The sequence below is a fragment of the Trachymyrmex cornetzi genome, unplaced genomic scaffold (genome assembly GCF_001594075.2).
Source record: "Trachymyrmex cornetzi isolate Tcor2-1 unplaced genomic scaffold, Tcor1.1 scaffold64, whole genome shotgun sequence".
Lineage (NCBI taxonomy): Eukaryota > Metazoa > Arthropoda > Insecta > Hymenoptera > Formicidae > Trachymyrmex > Trachymyrmex cornetzi.
The window spans coordinates 391,385-417,336 of NW_017299959.1; the positions used below are offsets into that span (position 1 = coordinate 391,385).

General features: G+C 37.0%; 1 protein-coding gene across 1 annotated transcript in view; it reads right to left on the reverse strand.

Annotated features, from left to right (window-relative positions):
- The window catches only part of Imp (IGF-II mRNA-binding protein), a gene marked incomplete at its 3' end in the record, with an annotated part of 95,139 nt that overhangs the window by 60,043 nt on the left and 9,144 nt on the right, over nt 1-25,952 (reverse strand). Inside the window, exon 2 of the mRNA XM_018516428.1 lies at nt 11,145-11,208. Within this exon, the coding sequence (XP_018371930.1) occupies nt 11,145-11,208 (64 nt within the window). The remainder of the gene's footprint in view (nt 1-11,144; nt 11,209-25,952) is intronic.

The window sequence follows — 25,952 nt, forward strand, 5'->3', positions numbered from 1 at the left end:
CGTCGTCGTCGTCGTCGTCATCGTCGTCGTCAATGTCGACGTCTTCCGTGATCCGTGCATATTCCGGGGGCCCGGCTCCTCCACGGCGTTCTTCTTTTACGCTGGTCACGGTAATTAAGAGGCATCGCCGTTAAAAATCACCCTCGTCGCGCGCGCGAGTATTACGGGCCGCCGCTACGCCCTGTGGAATTTCAATTCGCCAGGGAACCTGTTCGCGGCCTGCGGGGCTGCTTGTGTTTTCACTTTCCATCGCGCGAGTACGAGTATTAATGACCGGAACTGTAGAGCGCTGCAGGATATGCGTTTTTTTGTGAATGCAGTTGTGTCTATATTAAGATTCGGGTGCTTGAATTTTATAGACGTTAAAGTGCGCGTTCTTTGATCTTTAATTTCTTAGTGTTACTAATAAAGACCAAACTGGACGATTCTTAATACATGTATGAATGAGAAGTATCTGAGGAATTTATGACTTTTCCATTCATTTGTGACTAATAGTCAGTATTCGCAAGATGATATAAAATAACACTAGCTTGTGAAAAATTGTTTTAATAATTTTAATTATTTTTAATGCATTATTGTCTATCGAACACAAATCCATTTTCCAAATTTAACTATCACGTCACAATTTTAAGAAAAACGGCTTTCTTAAAAGGGATAAAAAAAAAACAATTTTGAGAGAGCTTTTATGATATCGGCAGCTTGCTTTTTTGAAATTTTGTTAGTGCCATACATGTTAACTTTAAGCTTTAAAATGCATTTTGTTTTGTTTCGATAAGATTTTTCATTTTCAAAATAAGTATAGCAAATTGAAAATAGCTATAGAGTATTTTATCAATTTCATATTGTTTTTTTTTGTTTAGTACGATCCGAAGTACAGTATCACGTGCATGAAAGCACTTTCTATATAATGCAGTATTAAGACGAAATAAAATGCTTTTTCCATGGAATCATATGGAAAAAGAGCTATATTCAAATTGTTATATCATTAAAACCTAAAAATGTAAATTGCAGGTAAGTATAATTTGCAAATTTAATTGTCCATTAATTAAATTTGTTTATAAATATAATAATTTTAATTTTAATCTTAATTAGAAATTTCTTATGGCCAGGAATACTGAAAATATATAACGCGGTACAGATTTGAGGAGTCTAAGAGCATTTAAAGTGAGTTTTTGAAATATTTTTTGGAGTACAGAATTGTGTTATACTGAAACGTATAATAAACTCATGAGTGTTAAAAGAGGTGTATTTAATCTCTGTAGTAATATCGAACCGAATCACAAACGAAATCGTCCTACGATGCAATGATCCCTAATTTAGAGAGAGCGTTTCTCGTGAGCAGCTGGGTTCGAGAAATCGCAGATCGCTTTTTCAGCGACTGTTCGGCGATTTTACGATCGTGTTAAGGCGGAACGAACGGAGTCCACAAAAGTGCTCAACCGACTACAAAGGGCAGTATAAATCCGAGGAATAAAGAAGAAGGAGGAGAGAGAGGCACGTGACAATTATTGCACGTCAGCGTACCTTCATTTCGGAATAATTAAACGGGGCCCTTTTACACCTGCGGATCGCGCGTACCACGCGTATCCATGAAATCCGGCGTCCACCCGTGACCGGACACGGGGCTCGATCCGGGATCTCGATAAGAGATCGATAAGCGGGGTAACCGCCTCCGCTTCTTCTCGGCGGGACAAGACGAGAGAGAAAAAAACGGCCGACGTCACGACGAAGCATTATGCAACGCAACGAATCTGTAATTAAGATTTTTCGCCGTTATCTCAAGTCCTTCTACCTTCTCCTTCTTCGGAGCGCACGCTCGCGCTGTTATTAATTATTAATGAAGGGGATACGCGTGGTCATCATCATTTCCAAACAAAAGGGATTTATCGCGTAAGACGGCCGTCGAACCTGAGGTGCGTGTGCAGCTTTTTACTTATTAAACTTGAGAAAGATGTAAGAGATTGAAAAAACATGTAAAATATATTTGACTGTGTTAAATATTATACAATTTTCTGATAATGATTTATGAATAATATTTGTATTACATAACAAATATTATCAGAATATTTTAATTTAAATATTTGGTAAAATATATAAAATTTTTGTATAATTCAATTTAATAAAATTATGAAATTTCTTTGTATGCAATTTTAATTCGCTAGAATTAGTAGATTAAATTTTATGGTAAACTGACCAAATTTTTAAATTCTTTTTATAAGGATTTGCAATGAGTTTTGCGGTGCACATCGTTTACATTTTAATTCGATTATTAATGGAAAATTGCAACTTCGTCTGCGTCAAGTTCGTTATCGTCAGGGCGAAAGAATTATTAAACGACGAGATCTCACTTCACGCCTACTTGGGGTCTCAACAACGATAATCGCATTTTCGTCGATCGCGTATTACTTAAGAGCTCAAATTGCGTTGTACCCTGAAGCATCCGATCGATAATTCGGATCGAAACTACCGGTATTACATACATAAAGTTTAAAGGTGTTTCCACGTCGATGCATCTTATCTTGTATTTTATGATTTCACGGAATGGACGGTTTTGCTCTTGAAATATCTATAATAAAAAATTTGGCTACATACAGATTTGAAAATAATTTTGTTAGATCATCAAAATAATTGTTGGACAATTAAAATAATTACGTAAAAAGGAGGGGGGGGGGGGGGGTTCAAGCATATTACAAAAAGTTTGACATTCTAGTAATCAATTTGAACGTCTTTACATATAATTAGTTTCATGGGGTCCAATGAAATTTTCTACATATATTATATATATCTTTTTCCATAATTTTTCAAATCCGTATCAAATTTTTAGATAAGTACTTCAGCAAAAGTTTTCTTTCTGTACTATCACGAGTAAGCTGAAGTTTGTATAATATATAATTAAAAAAAATTTTTTTCATTAAAATTAGATGATTTAGTAAATATGGAAATGTTGCTCTTAATTATAGAGAAGTAAACATTAATAAAATTAAGTAAATAAAATTTTCCAATTAAAAGTTTATATTTTAACAATTAAAAATATTAACGTTTGTCGTTATATACTTATTATTTAACACAATAGCGTTTGATATAAAAGTGACATTTATTAAAAATCGTGAAAAATACATATGTAAAAGCGACACTCAATTTATACTAATGAAAGTAAAATATACACTGGATTTTCATTATTCTAAATCGAAGTGTCGCGTTTGCATATGCATTTTTCACGAGTGGTCAATTTGAATTACGATTCCGATTAATTACGCGCATAATAGACGATTCGTTAAGCGTCGCGGACGATGCCTCGGTTACGAAAGCGCGACGAGATAAGCGCGTGCTAACGGCGTGCGTGTGGACGCAGCTGCACGTGAACGTACGGGGCCCTCTCGCCTATCGAGAGAGCTCCTCCTCTCATCCGGACGTCGTCCCTCGAGGCTCGTAGAAAGATATACCTTGAACAAACACGTCGGAAGAAGAGATCCTACCGGGCGGGACCGTGCGTATCGTTTTACTTTCGCTTTATCGTGACAAGGCGCCGCCATTGCTCCTTGCGTGAATTTGAGGAGCAAGCCAAAGAAGAAAAAAATTATCTTCTTTTATGAAAGAAGGAAGATAAATCTATAAAGTGTTACTTTCGATGGTGTAATATTATTACTTTTAAATCACTTCGTGATTTCCATCTCTTCAGAAATATTTTATTTTAATAGCTATGTCAAATAAGGCAAATGAGAGTCAGGCGCGGTAATCGGTGCGCAATAACAACAGTAAAGAATTAATAATAGTAAATTCTTACATAAATGTATTTAAGTAATTCAATGTTCACAAATTTCGAATGTTTCGGCCGCACTTTGGGCCATCTTCAGCGCAATACATATAAGTTTCGCCAATTATACAAACGTAAAGATCTCCTTGCAATCTTAGCCACAGATCGAGTAGCCGCTCTGATGTAAGTTTCATTCAATCATATTTTATTTCTTTTAAAAAGAGATCGCGTCGATTAATTAAAAATTATATATTATATTTATAAATAATACTGAGCCACTATTTCTTTTCTTTACTACCCATTAAAAATTAAATAGAACGCGTTTACGTAACATTTTGATTATTAATCAAATCTTTTTTTTCTTTCTGATTATATAACGTAATCGATAAACAAAAATATATGTATATTGATGCGTAACACAATAAATCACGTTATCAATAAATTTCTTATTTCTTTCTTCTTGCTTGCTGCATAATAGATGACATGAAAAAAGCAGCAACAATTTTGCAATGTATTTACGATGTAAAGGCCTTAAAGGTAAAAGAAAAGATAAATGAAGACATATTGGTAAAATAATTAAAAACCGCACGAAGAAAAATAACGGGGGGCGGTGGCGAAATTAGAAGCATCAGCTTCAAAGCAGTTGAGAAACTTGCACTCGGCGAAAAAAGAAAGATCGGTAATAGAGCCGGGTGTGTGCATCAGCGCAACAAGTGCATGCAGGATGCACTTCGGTCGCTCGGAGCCAGCTAGTAAGGAGTTGGGGTGGGTCGAAGAAAGGGGTGGAGAAGGATGAGAGAAGCGATGGAATTAAATGCATGGCGAAGGAGGGGATACCAGCAGGCGAAGAGGGCACGAGATCGGCACGCGCCGAGTGCAACGATTCACGTGAGGAAGACTGAAGAGGGAGAAAGAAAGAGAGAAAGAGAGAAAGAGAGAAAAGGGTGGAAGGATAAAAAGAAGAAAAGAGAGAAACCGAGCGAGATGCACCGTAAAGAGGGCGAGAGATGCGCCTCGGGACGAGGAGATGTGCCCCTCGTCTCCCTTTTTATTTCGCGAACGTGTTCGCGGTCGAATTTATGGCAGGAGGTGGAGAGTCGCTCGTCGAATGACGTGCGTCGTGCATTGCCTCGAGTGCCCGGGGTGCATCGTGCAAAGTGCATTCGGGCTGCTTACCGGACTGCACCGACCGCAGGGGGGCCTGCTACCCCTTTTCTCCCCCCTGGTGTATGTATATACATATTGTGCAACAACCTGCGTCGACCTCGTACGCCGCGAGGTGCAGCGGCCTTGTCATGTAAATGAGAAAAGTGCATTCGTACGCACGCGTACGAAGTTATGCGGAAATGCAAGCGGCGTACACATGCTTTCATGCTTTCGGTCATCATGTTGACGACCGGTATATGCTCGAATGACTCTTTTAAAAGCGTTAGATGCAATATTTCCTGGGGTCAACGAGTAGGGCACTCGTCGTCCGAGATGAAATGTCTACACGCACCGAATTTATTAACATTAAACGAAGATATATCTTCATTTACAAAACATCCTCATTGTGTAGACTAATGTTATTTCTTTATGTTGTTTCGTTAATCAATCGGATCTGCGAAGACAATGATCTTCAGACAGCATCATCCTCAGAAATTTTGAAAACTGTTTAGACTAATTTTAAAACACATTTCTGTTCAATATATTTTAAACATATGATCAAGTATAAGAATAACAGACTCTGACAAAAATTCTGTTTTGTAATACTCAAGTAACTCTTACAGAATAGAAGTAACTCTATCTTTCTGCTTGGTCTACAATGTGATTCCAAAAGCAAGAAAAGTATTCAGTTACTTTCTTCATTCACATTGTACATAATTTTATTGTTAGAAGATTAATTGAATAACCTATTTTTTAATAAAAGTTATTTAAAAAATGGGACAAGAAAATTAATTTTAATAAGCGAGGGAACGCTGTAAAAGAACGAAATAAGCCTGTCCGGCGTTGACTAATAATTTCGTTACATGTTTTCAAGCTGTCGACTCGTACGTAATTCCAACCGGCCCCTGTCTGGTGCGGTGAATGAGTATCGCACGCAAAGACGGAATAATGCGTATTGCACGTGCACAGATGCACCGCAAAGTGGAACGTGCTTTCTCGCGGCCAATGCACGCGGAGGTGAGTTTTTGCGGTTACACTTTCGTCCAACATATGCGGCAAATGATACCTGCGAATGATTCCACGTGCCGAACTGGAGAATCGCAACGTGCGGTTGTCAACAATGTGTACGTGTCAACAGGCCGCAAATGTGCCTGGCGACATACGTTTCTGAGAACTTTCTTGAGTGGACACACAAATTTCGGGACTCTTTAAGGCTCGAAGAATAGGAGGAAAGGAAACGTGTTCGATGTCTCGCTGTTTTCAAATTTTATCACAAGTCGTTACAATCGAAATTCTCATCAATTTCTGACTGGATACTATAATATTTTTGTAAATATGATATTTAAATCTGAAACTTTAACGTCTCAAAGTTAAAATCGTGAAAGAAAGAATCGTGATATGTTTAGTCTAATCTAATTTTCTATCGTCATCTAATCATTTCTCCAAGTCATTATATGAGAGTCTTTGAATTCATCAAGTAATTTGTTAGCATAAAAAAAATCGTTTTTAGTTAAATTTACACGCAAAGAAATAAAAAGCAAAGCAAAGGCTAGGTTGTATGCGTGTTCTCGGGGTTAGGCATTTTCCGGTCGGTTCTCACACTCGCGGGGGCTACTTACGGGCGTAAAGGGGAGAAAGAGAGAGAGAGAGAGAGAGAGAGAGAGAGAGAGAGAGGGAGAGAGCGGCGGGGCAGAGGCAGTTAAAGTGGACGGAATTGGGAGCACGGTGGATCCCATGGAAGGCATTGTCGAAGGCTCGACAACGAGGGTTGAGAGACAACCCGCGGGCTTAAACTAGTTTCCGCTCGTACCAGTTCGCCGCTTCCACGCTTCTTCCTCCTCTCTCCTTTTCACCCCCTCCGTCCCTCGTTCATCCACCTCGTCCTTTCTTTTTCCACCTCTCCGGTGTGCGCGAACGTCGCTTTACATTTGAAACATATCGGCTTATATGGAAATGAATGTTTAGCCATGCATCGGCTCCTAAACATCAAAAAACGGCGAGCGAGCTCGCCGCTGGAAGCCGCGTCTTCGACCTATTGCAGAAGACAACTCGGAAGTGATACCCGTTTCCCTGTCTCCGTCCCTTTCTATAGAGAGTATATAATAAACTTCTACTCTTCCCTCGCCTCGCCGGGCATCCGTTCGTCCATCCTTGAATAACGATCTCCCACGGCGTCTAGTAATAACGATCGCGAAAAGATCGTGCGAAGATCGTTGTGTTATCTGGGCTTTTCATATTAAAATTCGAGCAGTATTATAATAGCAATACTAGAATTTAATTTACACTCGTACATATATTTATGATAATTGTTACTTGAAAGGATCATTCAAACGGGTAACCAAATGAAGAAGATAGAGTGCGATCGTATTTCGAGATAATTGAGTTTTCATCGTATTTATTTCTGTGAATCTCTAATTTTTTTATTATTTCAAACAAAAAACTCCATTCTTTTTCATCATGAATTGTAAAAGTACTACTTTAAAAGAGTTCAATTAAGAAATTCTATGTTAGAATTTAATATATCTCAAGGCAAATTTTCATTTTCTTTAATTAACACATGTTCTAAAATTATAATAAACTTTTTACTTATAAATACGGTCGAATAAACGAATAATGTTTGATAATTATTGTTTAATATTAAGATAACATACCAATAATCTATTGACGTTTCGACTCATAGAGTCTTCTTCAATATCAATTAAATCAGCCTATTCTAATATACAATACTGCTGTCTATCGAAAAGAATTCCATGTCAACGATTCCACTGTAATTAAATGTGATATGGTAATGGTATAAACCATGTCCATAATAAACTATCGTAATATATATATACATTTTTTTTTCCATTTTCTTTAAATTAAAAGAAAACAAAAAGAAAAATAGGAGACAAATGCTTTTTGGAATTTATCAGTAAGTCAATGTGTACTTTTATATATACGTATCAGAAAAGTTGTATCTTTGCCACGTATACGTTATCTGTTGTATTCGATAAAACAGACAAAATAATCATACGTTTATTAAAACGTTTTTTAATTAGTGTTATCTCTTCGGTCGAGTATTGATTTGGTTGAATGACAAATTCTCCGTTTATGCGGCGGCACGTTCCCGAGGCACCGATAAGGCTGCTCTAAGCTGCTCACTGGCGAAGAAAGAAAAAGAGAAAGTGACGATGGTCGATATCGAGGCGTAAGGGATGAAAAGATAGAATGAGAAACGGAAAGCAAGCGCGCGAGTCCGGGGGATGGAGAAATAACAGATTGCAGTTGTGGCACGAGCGAGCGAGCGAACAGTCTGACATGAGTTCTCTCGGCTCGTAGCTCGCGAGCAGAAGTGGCAGGTGCTACATTTTTTTTCGAATTGCTTGCCTCATCGTTGAGAAAGAGCCTCTACGCAACACTGCCTCCGCGGTGTTGCGTAGAGGCTCCCAAACTGCGCCTCGCAAAAACGCGTCGCGTTGAGTATTTAGATTTATTCTTTTGCTTATTGAAAAAAGTACGACCTAGATTTTTTATGAACCGTTTCTTCTACATGACTACGGCCGAAAATTTTGGAAATGTTTGAGAAATTGAGTATTATACATTACTTGGCTTTTGCGCAATACGATAAAAGCGGACAAAGTATAATATTTACACGAATAGCTTCCTGATTGCTTCAATATCTTTTTGATATACTTAAAAGAGCAGAAATAAATTACGACAGTATCGATTGCTGTTATTACCATAATAGAAGAGCTTTATCTTTTGATACAGATTTATTAGAGGATATTTATTATGTTATTTACGTTAATAACAATGCACGAGATATTTAGTGACAAATAGCGAGTTATATCTGATTACAATTGGCTTGTCAAATAAGCAATCTATCGTGCGAGGTATGAAAATTCACGATTTATGGTAGACAAAAGTGCCGACCGCTTATGATATCGAATCGATGATGGTATCGTGGCTCTTGGCGCTTCGTTATCGTCAACATATGTTGAAACCGTGCTGCTATTTATAATGTAGATATACGTACCATCGATCCATGTACACGTGAGCATGTGAAGAGAATAGTGGAGAGTGTAAATAGTATTCCAAGTATATTTCATGCACGAACACACAACGCTATCAACAGTTTAGAGCAATGTTACGGCACTAGTGTAATCTATCCAAATATAATAGTTAACTCAACAATTAATATCCAGTTCTACCAAAAATAAGATTAACTTTAATCTCAGTTGAGTTTACTCTTTATCTTTTTACTCTCTATCTCTTTCTAATTTTAGAATTAAAAAAATGATAAACAGTAAGTTAAACCGAGATAAAAATTAATCTACATTGATGGAAAGGAGCATAAGTCCGATAAAAATCTTTCTTGGAATTTCTAATCTCTTTAGTGAGATTATTTTTCGCAAACCACTGCAGAGGAATGCGGATGCTGACAGCACTAAGTTGCATCTTCTATCTCTACTCAAAGTGATATTACTCACACATTTAATACGTATTCTAATACACATTCTGATATGTCTCGATGATTTATGACAATCCGCAATAAACACGATTTTAACGTCTCTTATCCACATCTAAGTTGACACGATAAGAATCGTAGATTTAAAGTGAAACGGATACGATGATTCGCACAATCTCTTACAGGAAGATTTTCAAGGTTTAGTATGTGGCGTAACAAAAATTATTTTAATCGCGTGTGTTCAATATGAATATTTTCAAATTACATTTTAATAAAGAATACTCTCTTTTACAGATTTTTGAAAAACCGAAAATAAATAAATTCCTAAACATTATAATCGTGTTAATAAATTTTGATACACTTTCTTCAAGATAATTTTTTAATTACAGTCAATTGATATAAACTATTAAAAGAGCACATTTAAAAAAAATCACATGATATATAATAAATAGATAATCTTGCACATAACAAATGGAATAAATTCAACAAAAAAACGAATGTCCTTTCCCTTTCTACTAATTAACTTCAACAAATCCCAGAAAAAGAATTATAAATCGGACAATATTTTGCATATAAAGCAAACAGGATAAATCTAACAAACGGATGTCCTTTCTCTTTTTACTAATTAGCTCCAACCAGCTCTAAATAAAGAATCGAGTATATAAATCCCTCTATAAATTTCGGAATGAGTTCCACTGTGACGATGCGATTTAATGCCCGAGCACGGCGATTTTTGCCCGAGCACGTTCGAGCACGAGTTCAAACTCAAACTCTCTCGTGCATGCGCGCACGCGCGCATTTACTCGCGTGCGGCCAATTACGCACCTTGTTACGCGCGGTATTACGCGCGGCCCGATCTCTCCTGCGATCGCCTGCGTGCAACCGGGCACGGGTTAACGAACCTTTTCAAGTTCCGCACTCGCGAGCGCAGTGTAGAACGAGAGAAAGAGAAAGGAGGAGAGATAAAGAGCGAGGACAAGAGAGAAATTAAATAAGTATGAAATATGTACGCGACTGGTCTGCGTATTGGCAAGAACGCCCGGTAGTCGCTAAAAATAATGGCTGAATAATCTCGATCAAATTCGATGTCGATCGCAGCTTTAATAAATAAAAATCGCGATGGGATCACGGAGTCCGTGTCGCAAATTTACGGCGATCAGTTAAGGTTACAGTGTAGCGGCAACGTTTTTTTTTTTTTTGCAACGACTTTATTAATATGACTGAGGGTCTGTAATGCGAACATGTAACACAAGATATATTTTATCAAGCGTTTTTAAACGATGATACATTAAGCCATGCGACACACGCAATCAAAATTTTTCGTGATCAAGCCACCGATCAGGTATTCGCTATAAGAACCTGACTCTTTTCAACAGATCGAATAAAATATTTTAAAAATGAAATAATATTAATTCAATAGTTTGGTGATATATGAAAAATCAAATAAGATTTGAATTTCTATTACAATTATAATTACAATCGTAAACGTAAGAAATTGTTATATTGATTGTGACAATTCTATAATTATTAAAATAATTGTCCATACGAATGTCTATAAATTTTAAGAAATCAAATTCGGAAAATAATAATTAAAATTTTTTTTTCTTCTTTTGGATAGTTTTCATGTACAGAAATCGCGGAAATATATCTTGAATTTATGAAAATTGACGTTTAATTTTTTTTTAAATAAAAATTCTATATATTTAGAGAGATTTTTTTTTTTCTCTTTCTCTCTCTCAAACTATCTAAAAACCATGCTTTCACAATTTAGTGACAAAATTTAATGACGTAACTTACCGTTTTTTTGCTGCGCTGGCTACGGACGGTTCTACAACGAGCGAGGATCCGAGATAGGTATATCCTGCAACGAAAACGAAGAAGCTGGTTTTTAGGTGTGTCTTTAAAGAGGCGTACGAAATTCATGGACACGTAACATAACACAACGGTGCGGCCAGTAAATAGAGCGATTACCAATCTCGCGGTCCAGACCTTGTTATTGTAAAGGGTGTCCTTTCATCTATTCACATAGTAGAAGCCGACGAAAGTTAACGGTTATTTCATTGTTATGGCGTAAATAATCCGTAGTTGTCCAATAGCGAACATTGGTATTTATTACATACCCTTTAATTGTATTAATATTCTCTTTTTGGTGCAAATAATAATAACTTTCCCTCGAATTGATATCTTTGTCTTAAATTTGTTAATTTACAAATATATTGATTAAATGCACTTATATCAATTTTGTATAAACAAATATATATATATATATATAGATATTTTTTATTAATAAAGTTAATTATATTATTATAAAAATTCAAAAGAATTATATCGATGGACAAACTTTTACTGATATTAGCTTACAATTAGTTTTCAATTAAACTTTAATTTTTCCAGTGCTACTGCCGTATAAATTTTGATAAAAGTACAAACTGCTAGATATTTTCATTGCGATTTTCTCATGCGTCTCAAGTCGGACAGTAGAATTGGATCAATGGGTCAGTGTACAACCTGTTTGAGCCTCGACCTCTGACCCCGCGGACGAAACGAGGAGAGATGGGAGACTTTTCCCATGGAAAAACACATGCGGTCGGACACCACACCGGTTCCGCCGCGCGGTCGCTTCCGGGTTCCGGTGTGCACGTGTGGTGCGGTAACGGCGCAAAAATCGCGGCCGGCATTAACCTAGCCGAAAGCTATATCACCACAGCTACACCTCACTCATATTCTAATCAGGATCAAAAGGTTATGTGAACTGCCGGACACATTTCGTAGCTCGCGAGAAAGACGGAGAACGGGAAAGATAGTTGGAAGAGAGAGAGAGAGAGAGAGAGAGAGAGAGAGAGAGAGAGAGAGAGAGAGAGAGAAGGAAGAGCAGCGGGTATATACGGCACACACAAGTATTTCCTTACGTTTCCTACGCGCCAGGTGTCGTTTACCGGTCAAGCCCATCTAATTTCCCATGACCGGTTCCTCGCCGCGCGAATCGCGAGAAGAATAGATTCGCGAATCATTCTCGCGCCGAACGGTCGCTCGACGTAGTGCTCGTTAAGCGGATCCGTTGAGGTGCCTTCGGTGTCAGCTCTTGTGATTGTGCCCATTTAAATTTTAATCGAACGAGAACGCCTGTCAGAATCGAACTACCACTTCGTCTACCACCCTCAGTACTCGTCGTCTCGTCAATCATGTATAACTATATCATTAATTACTATAGCATCGTAAGACATCACTCAATCGCTATTAAAATCATAAATAATCAAGATTTTTATAATTGTGAGCTGTTTTAATTCTAATTAATTTCGCGAGACTCGTATCTATGAATAAAAATATACTTCCTTGAATTTAAACAAAGTTCTTCGGGGGACTAGATTTTCTCGTGCGGTACAACGGCGTGGGGGTCAAGTGGTGAACTCGTTTGCGTAGATTTTATTAGACGCTACGCTCAACACAATGAGAGTATGCATACGTCGTGGCTGGACGACGAGGAGCCGGCTTGAGAATGCGAATGAATTAGAAGTATAGGAATATGAAACGAAATAAGGAGAATGCGCGAGCCAGCAGAAAAATGGCGTGCTCGCGTGTCTCTCTCTCCTTTACAGTCATTCGTTCGGCAGTGGGAGAGAACGGGATAAAGAGCGGTAGATGGACGAGAGGAAAGGAGTGGCCATCTAAATGGCTACTTAGTATGTCTCGTGTCAGGTCTCTCCCCTCGCGCGAGCTCTGCCCCGTCAGTAATAATATTCGTAAGTGTACCTATATAGACGAGTGTGCTCGACCGCGTAGCCAACAGGTTTCATGCGAAAGCCAATTCGGTGGCGAGAGAATGAGAGAGGTACAAAGTTCGGGGTACGTCCTGACGAGGTTTTAATTCGATTCTTATGCCGCGTTAAATACGCCGCGCATTTTACGCCCGATTTCACGTGCCGTAAAGATGGGACGAGATTGCACCAGCGCGAGCGGGGTTAACTCTGTCATTACACTTACTAAAGTGGGGCTTGAGAAGCGCGCTTCGGTACAACAAAACACGACGGCACTGATGACAATGCACAGGTATAATAAATATAAATATATATGTATAGCACACACAGTGTGGTAACAATGATACTAGACAGATGCTAAAATGAAGCAGGAAATTTCAGTACTGTTCGAGAGGAACAAGATAATGTGGTGATGTACTTGAATTGCGTAATTAGTTGAATTAGTAGAGCGGTGTAATTAAAAACTTTACGTTCACGTAATTGCCATCGATATTGAAGTGTCTGTTAAGAAAAAAAAAATGGTATATAAACAGTCCTCTTTCAAATTGAATTTATCATATATAGAGAATATTCGAGATTTTGTATAATAGAAAACAGATAAAATATACAATATATAATAATCGTTAATAAGACTTTTTTTTTTAACGACGATCGTGTAAAGCTTCTTAATGTTTTTTCAAATAAAGTTGTGTATCTAATATATTAACTTATTGTTCAACAACTTAGTTATAGTTACAGAACACTAATATTAAATTTTATACGTACTATATATGTATATGTAACATAGTCTATCTAATCCTAAAATTTTATGATTCTTAGGTGCGATAAATGTCTTTCATCTACTTCGTCCATTAATATGCTGCACAAAAACCTATAATATAAAAAATTATTCCTTGACCTGTATATATATATATATATATATGTAGGCATTTAAGCAAATTAAATTGAATATGCGTTTTCTTGGATGATAATAAAAATGATTATGAAAGCGTCTCTCTGAACTGGTTCATAAATGCCCACGAACTTCCGGGAAAGCTCCGGCGCTTCGTTTTGGCGATGGGACACCCGTTATACGCTTAAAATATACCGGCATCTCGTATGGGGCGCGCTGCGAAGAAATGCAGAAACAGCAGTTGCTATGCTAGATGGTACTACTCCCTCCAAAACGTGTACACCCTCTTTCTCTCTTTTTCCTTCTCTCTTTCCTCAACGCATGTGTTGTGTTAGAGTAGATGAAAGAGAGCGACGGAAAAGGGAGAGAAAGCAAGGAAAAGAGAGATGAAGAGAGCATCGGCGCTGAAGAGAGAAAGAGAGAAAGAGAGAAAGACGGAGTAAGAGAGTAAGAGAGGAACTAAGAAGAAACACTACACAGAAGGGGCGAGAGAATTACACGTGGTAGTAACGACGTGAAGAGGGCAGACGGGTATTCGGAGAAGGGCCATGAGGGGATGAAGCGAGGGACGGAGGAGAGAGAGAGGGAGAGGAAGAGAAAAGGAGAAGGGCTAAAAAGAGGGAGTGAAAACGAGATCGTGAAGGTAGCGAGCAGGCGCAGGGGATCGTGGAGTATACGAGACGACGAGTGAAAGAAGGAACGAGTGAGGAAGGGCCGAGAAGATGGGAGCGAGATGGAGCGCGGGGCTCTCGTTTCAGAGAGCCTCTAAACTCTCGTGGTCCGGGTCTGGAAGCGGGTTTCGTAGTCGAGCCGAGCCGGTGTATGTATATGCGGTGAACGAAGTGAGAGCGCGGGCAGGAGAGTAGTAGGTTAGCAGGCGCTCTCTCCCGAGGGAGAGGGTGCTAGGCGGTGATCCTGACGTACGAGCAAGACGGCAAGTGCCTTTATAGTGGGTCAGCACTAGACCTGGGCACCCGGCCAGCAGCCTTCAAGGTCTCCTTAGTACGCGCTGTGGCTGTGTGGCTGTCTCTCCCTACCTCATCCCTCTCTCTTTTACCCCGCCTGTCCTTCTTTTCCCTACAACGCGTATAGCGACTAGCGGAGTCGCCAGGTAGGTGAGCCCACTTCTTCGTCTTCTTCTTTGCCAGTTAGGGTTAGGCTAGAGTGAGCTAGCAGCAAATTTCGGCGCGTTATCCGGACGTAGTAGAATTGCCGTGCAACCTCTACTTAATATATATTCATTCATTTTTTCTCTCTTTCTTTTTTTTTTAATCCTCTTTGTCGCCCTCGTACTTTGAATGAGGAAACCTTTTCAAGTATTTTTCAAGAACGAAACTCGCGAGGTTTCAAGTTTTTTACACGGTGCAAATCTAAGAAGGCCTACAAAGATAAATTTTGGATATTGAATGAACTACGTTCGAATTGAAAATTTTGCAACTTATTAGATTTCGCAGAATTTATAATTAAAGAAAAATATATGTAAAACTATTTTAATATAAATACATGATATCAAAATCTGTACATACATATATATCTTTGAATCCAAGTACCGAATTAATATTCGATATATGTAACATTCAATTTTTACGATCTGCGAATAAATCTATTTGTCCAATCTATTAATTATACAAAGCCACATATCTTGAAATTATCGCTAAAAGATAATATTATGGCTGCAGGGCCAAATGTAAACGTAAGTGTAGAGTGACAAACAGGATCAAACGTATCTACGATATTAAATATCAGCTATTATGCACCGTTCTTTAATCTCACTGTGTCGATTATTCGTATATGACACGATTCTAAGAGATGAAGGTCACTCGACGAAGGTAGATTCCGAAAGTACATCCGGAACGCAGCGTCAGCGGTTTCCTATCTCGTTGACTGATAATGGCGAGAAGCTTATCCGGTAGCCATTCATTTCTACGCGTCTAACTCCACTTTTGATTGGTTCATTCGAAAATTACTTTTACGTTTCTTTAAAAAGAATGAGTAGATAATTAATTTTTTTCGAAAAATATATTTTTAGTAAAATCGCAATAATTATTTCATTTTGTAAAAATTATTTCGTGTCTCGCTTGAAATTTTGTGATATACTTTATACGTGAATATGTGTTGTTCATTATTATTCATTAATTCTCATAGGTTAACGTTTCACACATTTCAGTCGAATTATTGATACATTAAATAAAAAAATATTATTGAATGACATAACACTGACAATATTCCTACAGGGGAAAGACAAGGAGATCATCATGTTAGAAACGAAGGGAGATAGGACGAAGAGGGCCCAGAGTACATCGGCTCTACGGGGAAGTAATGAAATATTTGGGTAGCGCGCTGCGCCGGGAACGAGAATGGGAATGGGAATGAGAACAGGTTCCTGTTGCGCATTCCAGGCCGATGCTGAATACCGATGCCGTGGACACGGCGGTTGGCACGGTTAGGTACATAAATTACTATTGGGTTACCGCTCGACTTGTCTCCTCAGTCCCACGGAAATCCTTTCACGAGCCATGACTCACGCGACGTACCATGTAACATGCATTGATAAGAACGGCATATCGGGAAAACGATGGAAACTGACGCGACTAAGTTGATAAATGCACGAGAGTCCTATCGGTTTATTTTTTCAGCTTGTTCGAAATAAATGGAAGAATTGTTGCTTCTCGAAATAACTGCTTACTGAACTTTCACGTTCTATTATTTTCAATCGAGAGACATTTCCAAATGGTTTTATCGTAATCGTGTATTTGAATATTAGTATATTACGTAATTATTTGAGCACTGGCAGAACTGTTCCGGGACAGGCAAGCATGCGAGAAAAATAATAAAGTAATAATCGTTATAAAAAACGATGAGATCGAGAAAGGAGTGGTGGAGTAATTACCTCGAAAATGGCTTTTAAGATCAGCACGGAAACGTTATGTGTTTCGAAGATTAGGATTACTTGAAAATGAAATTGTACAACCGGTCGCGTGATTTCTAGTAATACAGGGTAATAAGAAAAAACCATTCAGCGTTTATATGATAGATGATAGTTATACGCACGAAAATAGATGACAGTATGCATAGAAAAAATGGAACCATATTCATAAATATGTATATTTTTTGTATATTTTTTATAAAAATAAATTTGCTGTATTAAATTAATAATTATATAATTTTGATTCTTCGAAACACTTTGAAGATTTTAATACCGAAGCTTCTGAAATTCGAATATCGAAGCCTTCAAAGTAAATCGCCAACCTATACATCAAAAGATCGAAGTTAGGATTCATGTAAAATAATATTAATACTGTCTAGTACACAAAATATTATACATACACATATGTTAGAAACAGAATCAGTTAAAGTTGCAGTTATTTGTGATTTTCAAGTGATATATAATTTCCCATAAGGAGTCTAAAAATTCAATTACTGTCCCATCATATAGTTCGAGAAAATGAGATTATTAGAACTTTGTATTTGAAAAATATATATCGTTTCTACCGACAATGTCGTTGTAAATATAACTAGGCTAGTTAGTCAATTTCCACAGCGCGGCAGAAGCGTAAAGCAAGAGGGAATCGTTTAGAACTCGGTTGGCCTTGTGGCTCCTCTTTCTCGTTCCTGCGTTTTCGATCCCGCCTCTTTCCTCTATCTCCCGCATCCTCACACCCTCTCACTCACTCTTTCTCTTTCTCTCTTTTCCTCTCTGTCCATCTTTTCCTGCCTCTCTCTCTCTCTCTTTCATCGTTATGTCCCTCTAACCCTCGCGCTGATCCCTCACCGTGAGAGCGGTCGTACAAAGAGAGCACGAGGAGCACAATGGATTACTTAGACGGGTAGGTTAGTTTGCCGAATGAAGCGAGCGGGCCCACGCACGTTAAGATAGGTCCTGACTGAGAATCCGCGCAGAAAAGCGCGGCAAATGTAAAATGCCCAGCTTTATCATTAACTAATTAGTTCATTAACGCCGCTAGAATGAGCCTTGAGCCTGTTGTACAATATCATCGTAAACCGTAAGAAATTAACCAATCATAGTTGATTCTTTTTGTCATATTCAACTGTGATTGGCCAATTTCTTATGGCTTGCGATCCTTATTGTAGAACAGACGTTACGATATAACTTTGTCGTAACATTGTATAAAATTGTATCAGTCATAATGGAGATAAATAATTGTATTAGTCATAAAGTTATAATACGTATGTATATTATTTTTTAATTATAGTAAATTTATTTATAATATTACTATAGAATTTTACAAGTTTAAGTGTTCAATTTATAATTGTCTAAAATAATTTATATTTATATATACAAATCAGAGCAGTATTTTTGCTCACTTTTAACTCATAAATTACACTGTTACGTCCGACAGCACACTCGATACTTAATCTGATATTTTATCTCCTTTACTGCATTATTCATGTTCTCTAACGGAATCTATTCCATCGGTTGAAACATAAGAATTATCCGAATAAACGCTGTATATTTATATCCCATTTTAGTGTTTAATGTGGAATATGAATATGCGCTATGGTCTACCAAGTCAATTACATTCTCTCTGCTTTGGTGAACTAATTATTTCCTCTTCCGTAACTGTTTATGTATGTAGGGTTACATGATAACCCTTCCATGTTTTTCAATTCTCTCACCTCATTTAAAGTTATAGTAATATGTTATTTAAACGTATAAGCGTAATATAATCCTTAATAGATGATTTTTCTATTTCGATTTGTTGACTGTAAAATGATCTATTTTTCAATATTTTGTAACTTACGTGAAATAATGTTCCGTAAAAATGAAGTTTTCGGGTTGAATAATATTGAAGGGGTTGAATACAAACGGACCCCTACGCAAAGCAAATTTAGGATGTTCTAAACGTGCGAGCCTGAACGGGTCGTCCTTGGTTCTATCGATCAAAAACGAGCTGCATCCGGCTTTCAAACAGCAAGCATTATCAAATGTAGTTTCGATATTTTGCTAGAAGCGACGGTTTTACATTCAATATATCAGTTCTTTGTACACAATTCGATGTTAAATTAATACTAATATTGATATTTCTCTAAGAGAAAATTGTTCTATTGTTATTAAAAATTATTTTCAAAATATATTATTTTGATATTAGTGTTAATTATTTTGTAATATAATTCCTCAAAATGTTCAAGGTCATGTAGGGTTAAGAACAATCTTATTTTAATTAATGAATATTGTTTATCCTCTGAAAAAAGTTGCCGCGTCAGAGACGAAGAAGAAGAGTTCGATTGATGAAACGCACTTGTGTGATGCACTTCCCTAATCGTTATTTATTCGCGACCGTTATTGTATCTCAATGCAATGGTCGACCAATATTTTCATCGGTGATTAATTTCGATGAAATTGAGAAAGACATTGCATCATGCGATAAGTTATGTCGTAATATGAAGAATATTGCACCGATCATGCTGGTCATGTACGAGTCACCGCTCGTCGTTCAAAAATGATATGTCACTGTTAAAAGAACGAATACATCATGCGCCCGAAAAATGTCTCATCAAATAATAACATTTTATCAATTTTATTTTTAACGAATAAAAGAAACTTGTTAAAAAATTATTATCAGTGATGACTGGAGTTCTGGGTAAAAATAAATTGAGTTTTTCTACTTTTTCATCTAATTAAATAGGTAATTTTGGACGTTTAATCTTTTATATAATTTCCTATATCTATAATACAATTTGAATAAATGTTGACATAAAACACTACACAAATAAAATAAAATAAGAAATTATTTTTTTTACGCGGTTCTACTGTTTTTATCTGTCTCTTACAACGTCAGAACATAATATGCGTTTTTAGATCTCGTCATGTAGAGCCGCTCATGACTTCCAAAGTACGTTCGTCAATGAAAGTTGTGCGCGCGGAGGCGCAGATAACGGCCTTTATCTGGCAGCGTACAAAGTTCAGAATTTCGGGCCGTTACGAATGCCGGTCCGAGTGTGTTTCACGGCCGCGTAGCGAAGAATGAAGGGAGGGCAAACACGCACTTGACGTACACACACGCATATGAGTGCGCGTATTGCTCGGTGGTATTGTATTCTTGGCTCTGAATTCGTTTTATCTGAATGTAGTAAGGCGGCGCCTTTTTGGAGCAAGTTGCGACGTTATCTGTTCGGGCGCGGTGACATTTTACGATTATCGAAAGTGGAAAGGACATACGCACGAACGTGCGTAAACAACTCCGTTTCCTACGTTTGATCGATCTTAACGAATGGAAAACCCGGAGATTATTTCGGTTTCTGTTTCTTCAAGGACACCTATTTCCGAATGAATTTCCGACGATACGAACATAGGTAAATGATTATTTTTTTAACTTTGAGATAATTTAATAATCAGATACTAGTTTACAAATTTTGAATAATTTTAATGCTAGAAAAGGAAATAACGTTTTTTTTAAGCATATTTTCGAGCATATTTTAGTTTGAATCTGTCGCTAGAAAAATTCCATTAAATTCCAAAAAATAATAATTAAACGCTCAATACTTTTGATTTGTTTTTTAAAACTTCGTTACAATAATAATATTGAAAGAATATCTTTTCTTACATTTCCAAATCTGGACACCTAATGGAAATATTTCAGTGGCAGATTGTGCTGCAGCATCGAAAGTTAGAAACAAGTACTCTTCATATGTAGCTCTTGCACAAAACTTTGTAAACTAGTGTATAAGTGAACTGAGTTTCAGAAAATTAAGTATTTTATTACCTAGAATCTAGATTAAGGTCTAGCAGATATTTTGCAAAATATGCTTGATTTTAAAATAATAAGTTTACGTTATGCACGTGTTTTTACTCGAAAGCAATGTTCAATTATCTAGAAAGCTTTGAAAAATGTCGGTCCATTGAATTACTGAATGAAATTGTAGCAGGTTTCAAAGTACCACGTTCTTCAACATTATTAAGTGCAATGTCGCGAACACTAAGAGACTCTTAATAACGGAGGAAGTTCGTCGCGACTTTTCCCGAGAAACGATCTCGCGCTCAAGCACGCCGTCGCCGCCGTCGCAAATTCGGCGAGCAAAAACGAATCTCGCCGATGGCGGGCGGACGAGAGGAGAGGAGAGGAGAGGAGAGGAGAGGATAAGAGGAAACAGCGAGCGCGAGCTTCAGAAGAGGAGTCCAGGGTCGCGCTGTTCGTTCCTTCGTTCGTTCGCTCGCTCGTTCGTTCGTTCGTTCGTAGATTAAATCACTCGGTCACTTTTCTTTCTAGGCAGCCGGCTGGGACAAAGGCCGGCGTTTCTCGGAAGAGACTCGGCCCGAGACTTGAGAATTAAAATAATATCCGCTCGTTCGGAGATTAATGGCGGTGTGCCGATGTAATTTTTCTCGACGTGCGGACTGCCGTCCTCCTCTCGCACCGGGGAGAACGCGGTTAGCATCTCTGCTTAGCATCAGGCATTCGTATCGCCTACGTCGCGACAGTTTGATAGTATAGTTTGGGTACGCGATATGTGATTGTCATCGATGGATACATCGATTTGTTAACTTTTATCTCGAATCAGCGACGTGTAACATACGAAATGTATGCGCTATATCTTTAATCTAATTAGACAAATAATGAGTTTCACGGAATTCTTTATCGTTTATCTACTACCTAGATTACTCGATTAGTCTTACTAAGATTACTCGATAATAATTTACGCGTGATTGTGAGCTGATACGTTTCCAATTTAGCATATCTATACCTAAATTTATCTTATTATTGCCAATTATTATATTCTGTATATATGCGTAAGTTCACTCCCGTTCCGTTCTCTTTTAAAATCTCCGTAATTTTTATTCTCGTATGTTTTCAAGGAAGTTAACTCTTTTTCTTATCATTAATCAAGGATGAAATTATGATAAAAGTCCCTGTAATTTATTTTCCATTTTAAGCGGAAAAACTATCATTGTTTTTTTATCGTCTATTATGACGTGGTTTCTTTACAATTTTTTCCATATTATTATTTATTCTTGTCGTAAAATAATTCCTTCAGACTGAATGATTGTAATGTACATCAAAGACTCATTGAAATTACTTAGTTTTAACGTCTATAGCGAATTATGAATGACTGTTACATGTAAGAGTTTTGTTTTCTTAGGGTTAATAAATTTTATATTGATGACAGTTATTCTATTGACATTAATATTCACCGATAAAACCTGGTGTGTGGTGCATGCTCTCTACTTTTGTTGTTACTTAGTTTTATTGATATCATCTAAGATAAACATAATAATGTACATATGTAAAAAATATTCAAAATTTGGAAAAAAAATTAAATGTTTTAGCACGTATTACTTATTAAAGTGCTCTTGAATTGAATTAAACAAATTTCTTTTAACATGATTCCATTAAAATCAGATCTGAAGGGGTTAAAGAAATTGCTATCGGATTCTTCATTAGCTGTTGTGTGTAGAATTAAAATAAAATAAATGAAATAAAATTTCATGATTTACGTAAATAAGAGTAGAACGTAAAAGCATTTGTATATAAATTTGAAATAAGCATCCTTAAAGAATGAATTAGATAAATAGTGCAAAATAACTGAATATTTATAAAATATAATTGTCATTAGTCCTATTCACGATGCTAAATGAGAATAACTTGTAATCATATATAATAAAATAATTACTGTGAGACATTGAAATTTGTGTTTGAAAAGAATGAAATATATTCTTGGGGTAGGCATATCTAATTGTTACGATCCTTCAAGTAGAGAAGTCCATTTTACGTTTGAAAAACGTAAAATTCCATAAAATCATAATTTTCCCGAATATTTTAGTCACAGAATATAATTCTTTCTTTCCGTCTCCCTCTTCCCGTGAAATCGCAAAATGTGCATGAAGAAAGAGAGTTGCTTCCCAAAATGAGCGACAGATTCTATTGTGTAAGTATTTGCATTATGAATGGATCTCCGTGATGAACATTTTATCTGCATATCTATTAGAATATTTCTTAACACATTAAATGTATGTTTTAGTTTATATAATTGCCCCGTATATAATTAATTAGTAATTAATAATATAATTAGGAATTGAACGCAACCCTCGTATTTATTTTTATTAGGGAATTAAAAACATAATTTAATTTCACTTAATTTATCATTTAATTTTTCCACTTTAGAACGTTTCAGATTTTTTAACTTCACTGTGGTTTATTTCCTGTTCCTCCGTAGTCGGGGCTGCGGCTGTGTGTGACTCAATCAAGACTTTAAGAGCCTTTTCTCGTGTGTGGAAAATCGGTTTTCGTGCCACATTTGGAGGCATGTCTGCCTCGCGAACCACGAAATGTGAAATCACCGTGAGCTCGGCTCGCACGATCGAGGCAGGTGCGAACGAGCCTTGCTCGTATTTTTTTCCCGCCCGTTCTCTTTTCCCTCCGTCCAGGCTATCGTCTTCTCTTCGTCGCTTATCCTCCGACGGATACGTCGTTGACCGGTTCATTGACACCTGTCGAAAGACCCGGGTTTCTCTCCGCGTGTACCTGACAATTATGCGCACGTGGGCCAGACATTGTGTGCTCCACCTTTCTTTCGCCCTTAACCCCGTAACCGTTATCATTTATCGCGAGCTTTTATCCCTCCTTATTCAATACTGCGATCATTAAGCCTTAAATGAAATTTCTGTCAAACCGACGTCCAGTTAAAATTGACCGAGAAACGAGGTTTTATTGTTCACTTACATTCTCCAAACACGTACGCGCGCACACAACGGCCACTTAATCTTTTATATTAACACTTTAAAGAAACACCAACGATGAGATTTCTCTTAACATTTTCAATAACATCCTCACATGTTCTCTCTTCCTCTCTCCTTTGAAATTTTGATTAAGAAAAAAAATAGAAAACTAGAAAAACTTCTTATAGAGAATCAATTCTGGTGGAATAAAGAAAAGATAAGAAACATGAAAGATTCTCTCATTATAAAGTCCTTACGTTATCCTCTCAGAATTTATTAACGTTACTCTGGATGTTAATTGACAGATTTCATCGATGATAAACGTCGTAATTATAGGAATTAACGGGATACCCGGCCGTGGCGGTTCGTATGATGTTGAAATGCTATTTCGATTTCTCGATAAATTCCAAAATATTCAAATATCCATTTGCGGAATTCAAATGAATATCTTCTGTCGACATTCGCGTACATGTGAAATTTAAAACGGTGACGTGAAAGAGTCAGGTTGAGAATTTAATAAGATTCAATGGAGTTTGCTTCATTGAGATGAATCGACCAGCTATTTAACGTTAAATCTGAGCTGTGGGGACGACGAGTAGAAACGCAGGACGGAAAGCGGCTTCGATCTCGACGCGCGAGATGCTTTCGTTCCGCCAAAAACTCCGACAGTGACGCTGCGCGCTTGAGAAGTCAATGGCCGAGTATCTAAAACAAACACGTGTCTCCGAGCAGCCGGGCAGAGGTCACGTAGACAAAGACAGTGAGAGATTTTGAAAGGAAGACTGTAAATGATAGTGAGATGTGAGAAAGAGAGAGAAAAAAAGAGCGAGAAATGTATTTTAGGAAAAATCTTTAAGAAAAATAGGAAAAACATATATAGATAAATGAATCGAAAAGAAATGTAGAATTGTATTGAAAATAGTTGAAAGGAATTAAGAGAATTAAATATATATTACGAAGAAAATAATTATTTCTGCCAAAGATGATAAGAGTAAGCAAAAGAAGATAGTGTTATTTGTGATTAAATCACGTACAGTCAGAAATCTAATTGTAAATTAATATATCATATGACTAATATGACTTAATATAAGTGCGATTTAGAGTTAAAACTGTATCTGAGAGAGAGACGGCCATGAAGAAGTTCTTAAAATAAATATAATAAGAGAAAAAGAAAGAAAACGGGAGACTAAGAAGCAAATAGAGAATGAGTGTTGACGAGTAAGAGATCGAACATCTGGAACATGAGTTCCTGGAAAGAAACATTTCTAAAAAGAGTCCTTTAAAGAGTCTTAAAACATTCCCTTATCAAATTTTTTTTAATCCTTCATGGTCAACATTTTTTTCATTGCTTTCTTAGTTCAATCTAGGCACTGTATTTTTCAAAGGGTTTTTATGCTCTAAAAAATCTGAAAAAATTCTGGGAAAACGCTCTTTCAATATTAAAGAATACAATTTACAATGATATAATCCGAAACGTTTTTTACTTTTTTTGTAAGTATCTGAGTTTGAGGCAGAATAATTAAAATAGAAAATTTGCTTAGGTCTTTAAAGTCCGAGACCTCGAAAGATTAAGCTTAAAGCAATGAAGATCGTCGATAAAAATCGTTTATAATTTTTTGGATTCTTCATAAATACCATGAAGTAACGTCACTTTATGACAGTAGAATGATTGAAGAAAGACGCGAATAAAGAAAGATACACTATTGCAGTCTTTTTACATGATGCTAAAGATAGTACTTCCTTCCTCTTTTCTGATGCGCCGTGGGCGTATCTCCCACGGAAACTCTAAATTGAAATTTAATACAATTTTCTAATTCCGAAATAATATATAAAATTCTGCTCTAATTCTGCTTTTTAAATGGAGTATAAAATGATAATTGGTTATTTACGATTAAATAAAAAATAAAAAATTTTTTCTATGTGTTCCGATATGTTCTTGAAGAAAAGAGTTGTCGTAAACATCTGATACGTCATAATGGACTCTTGGAACATTTTATGTGTTATATATTTGTATATAAGGTTTCTAAACATATCGCACAAGAAAAGCGACAAGTAGTAGTGTATCAGCAGACTTTCGGCTGTTCTATTCAGATCTTAAGATGATGCCGCAGTTGGCTGGGATGATACCAGTTTATACCAGTTGATCTCGCATGCCCGAGCTCTGTCTCGATGACATATTATGCAAGCCTTATGGACAAACGCGTGGTCGGTCATAGTTGCACCTTGCCCGTACCAATTCCTATACACCGCGGAAACAACGATACGCAAAGTTGCCATTGAGA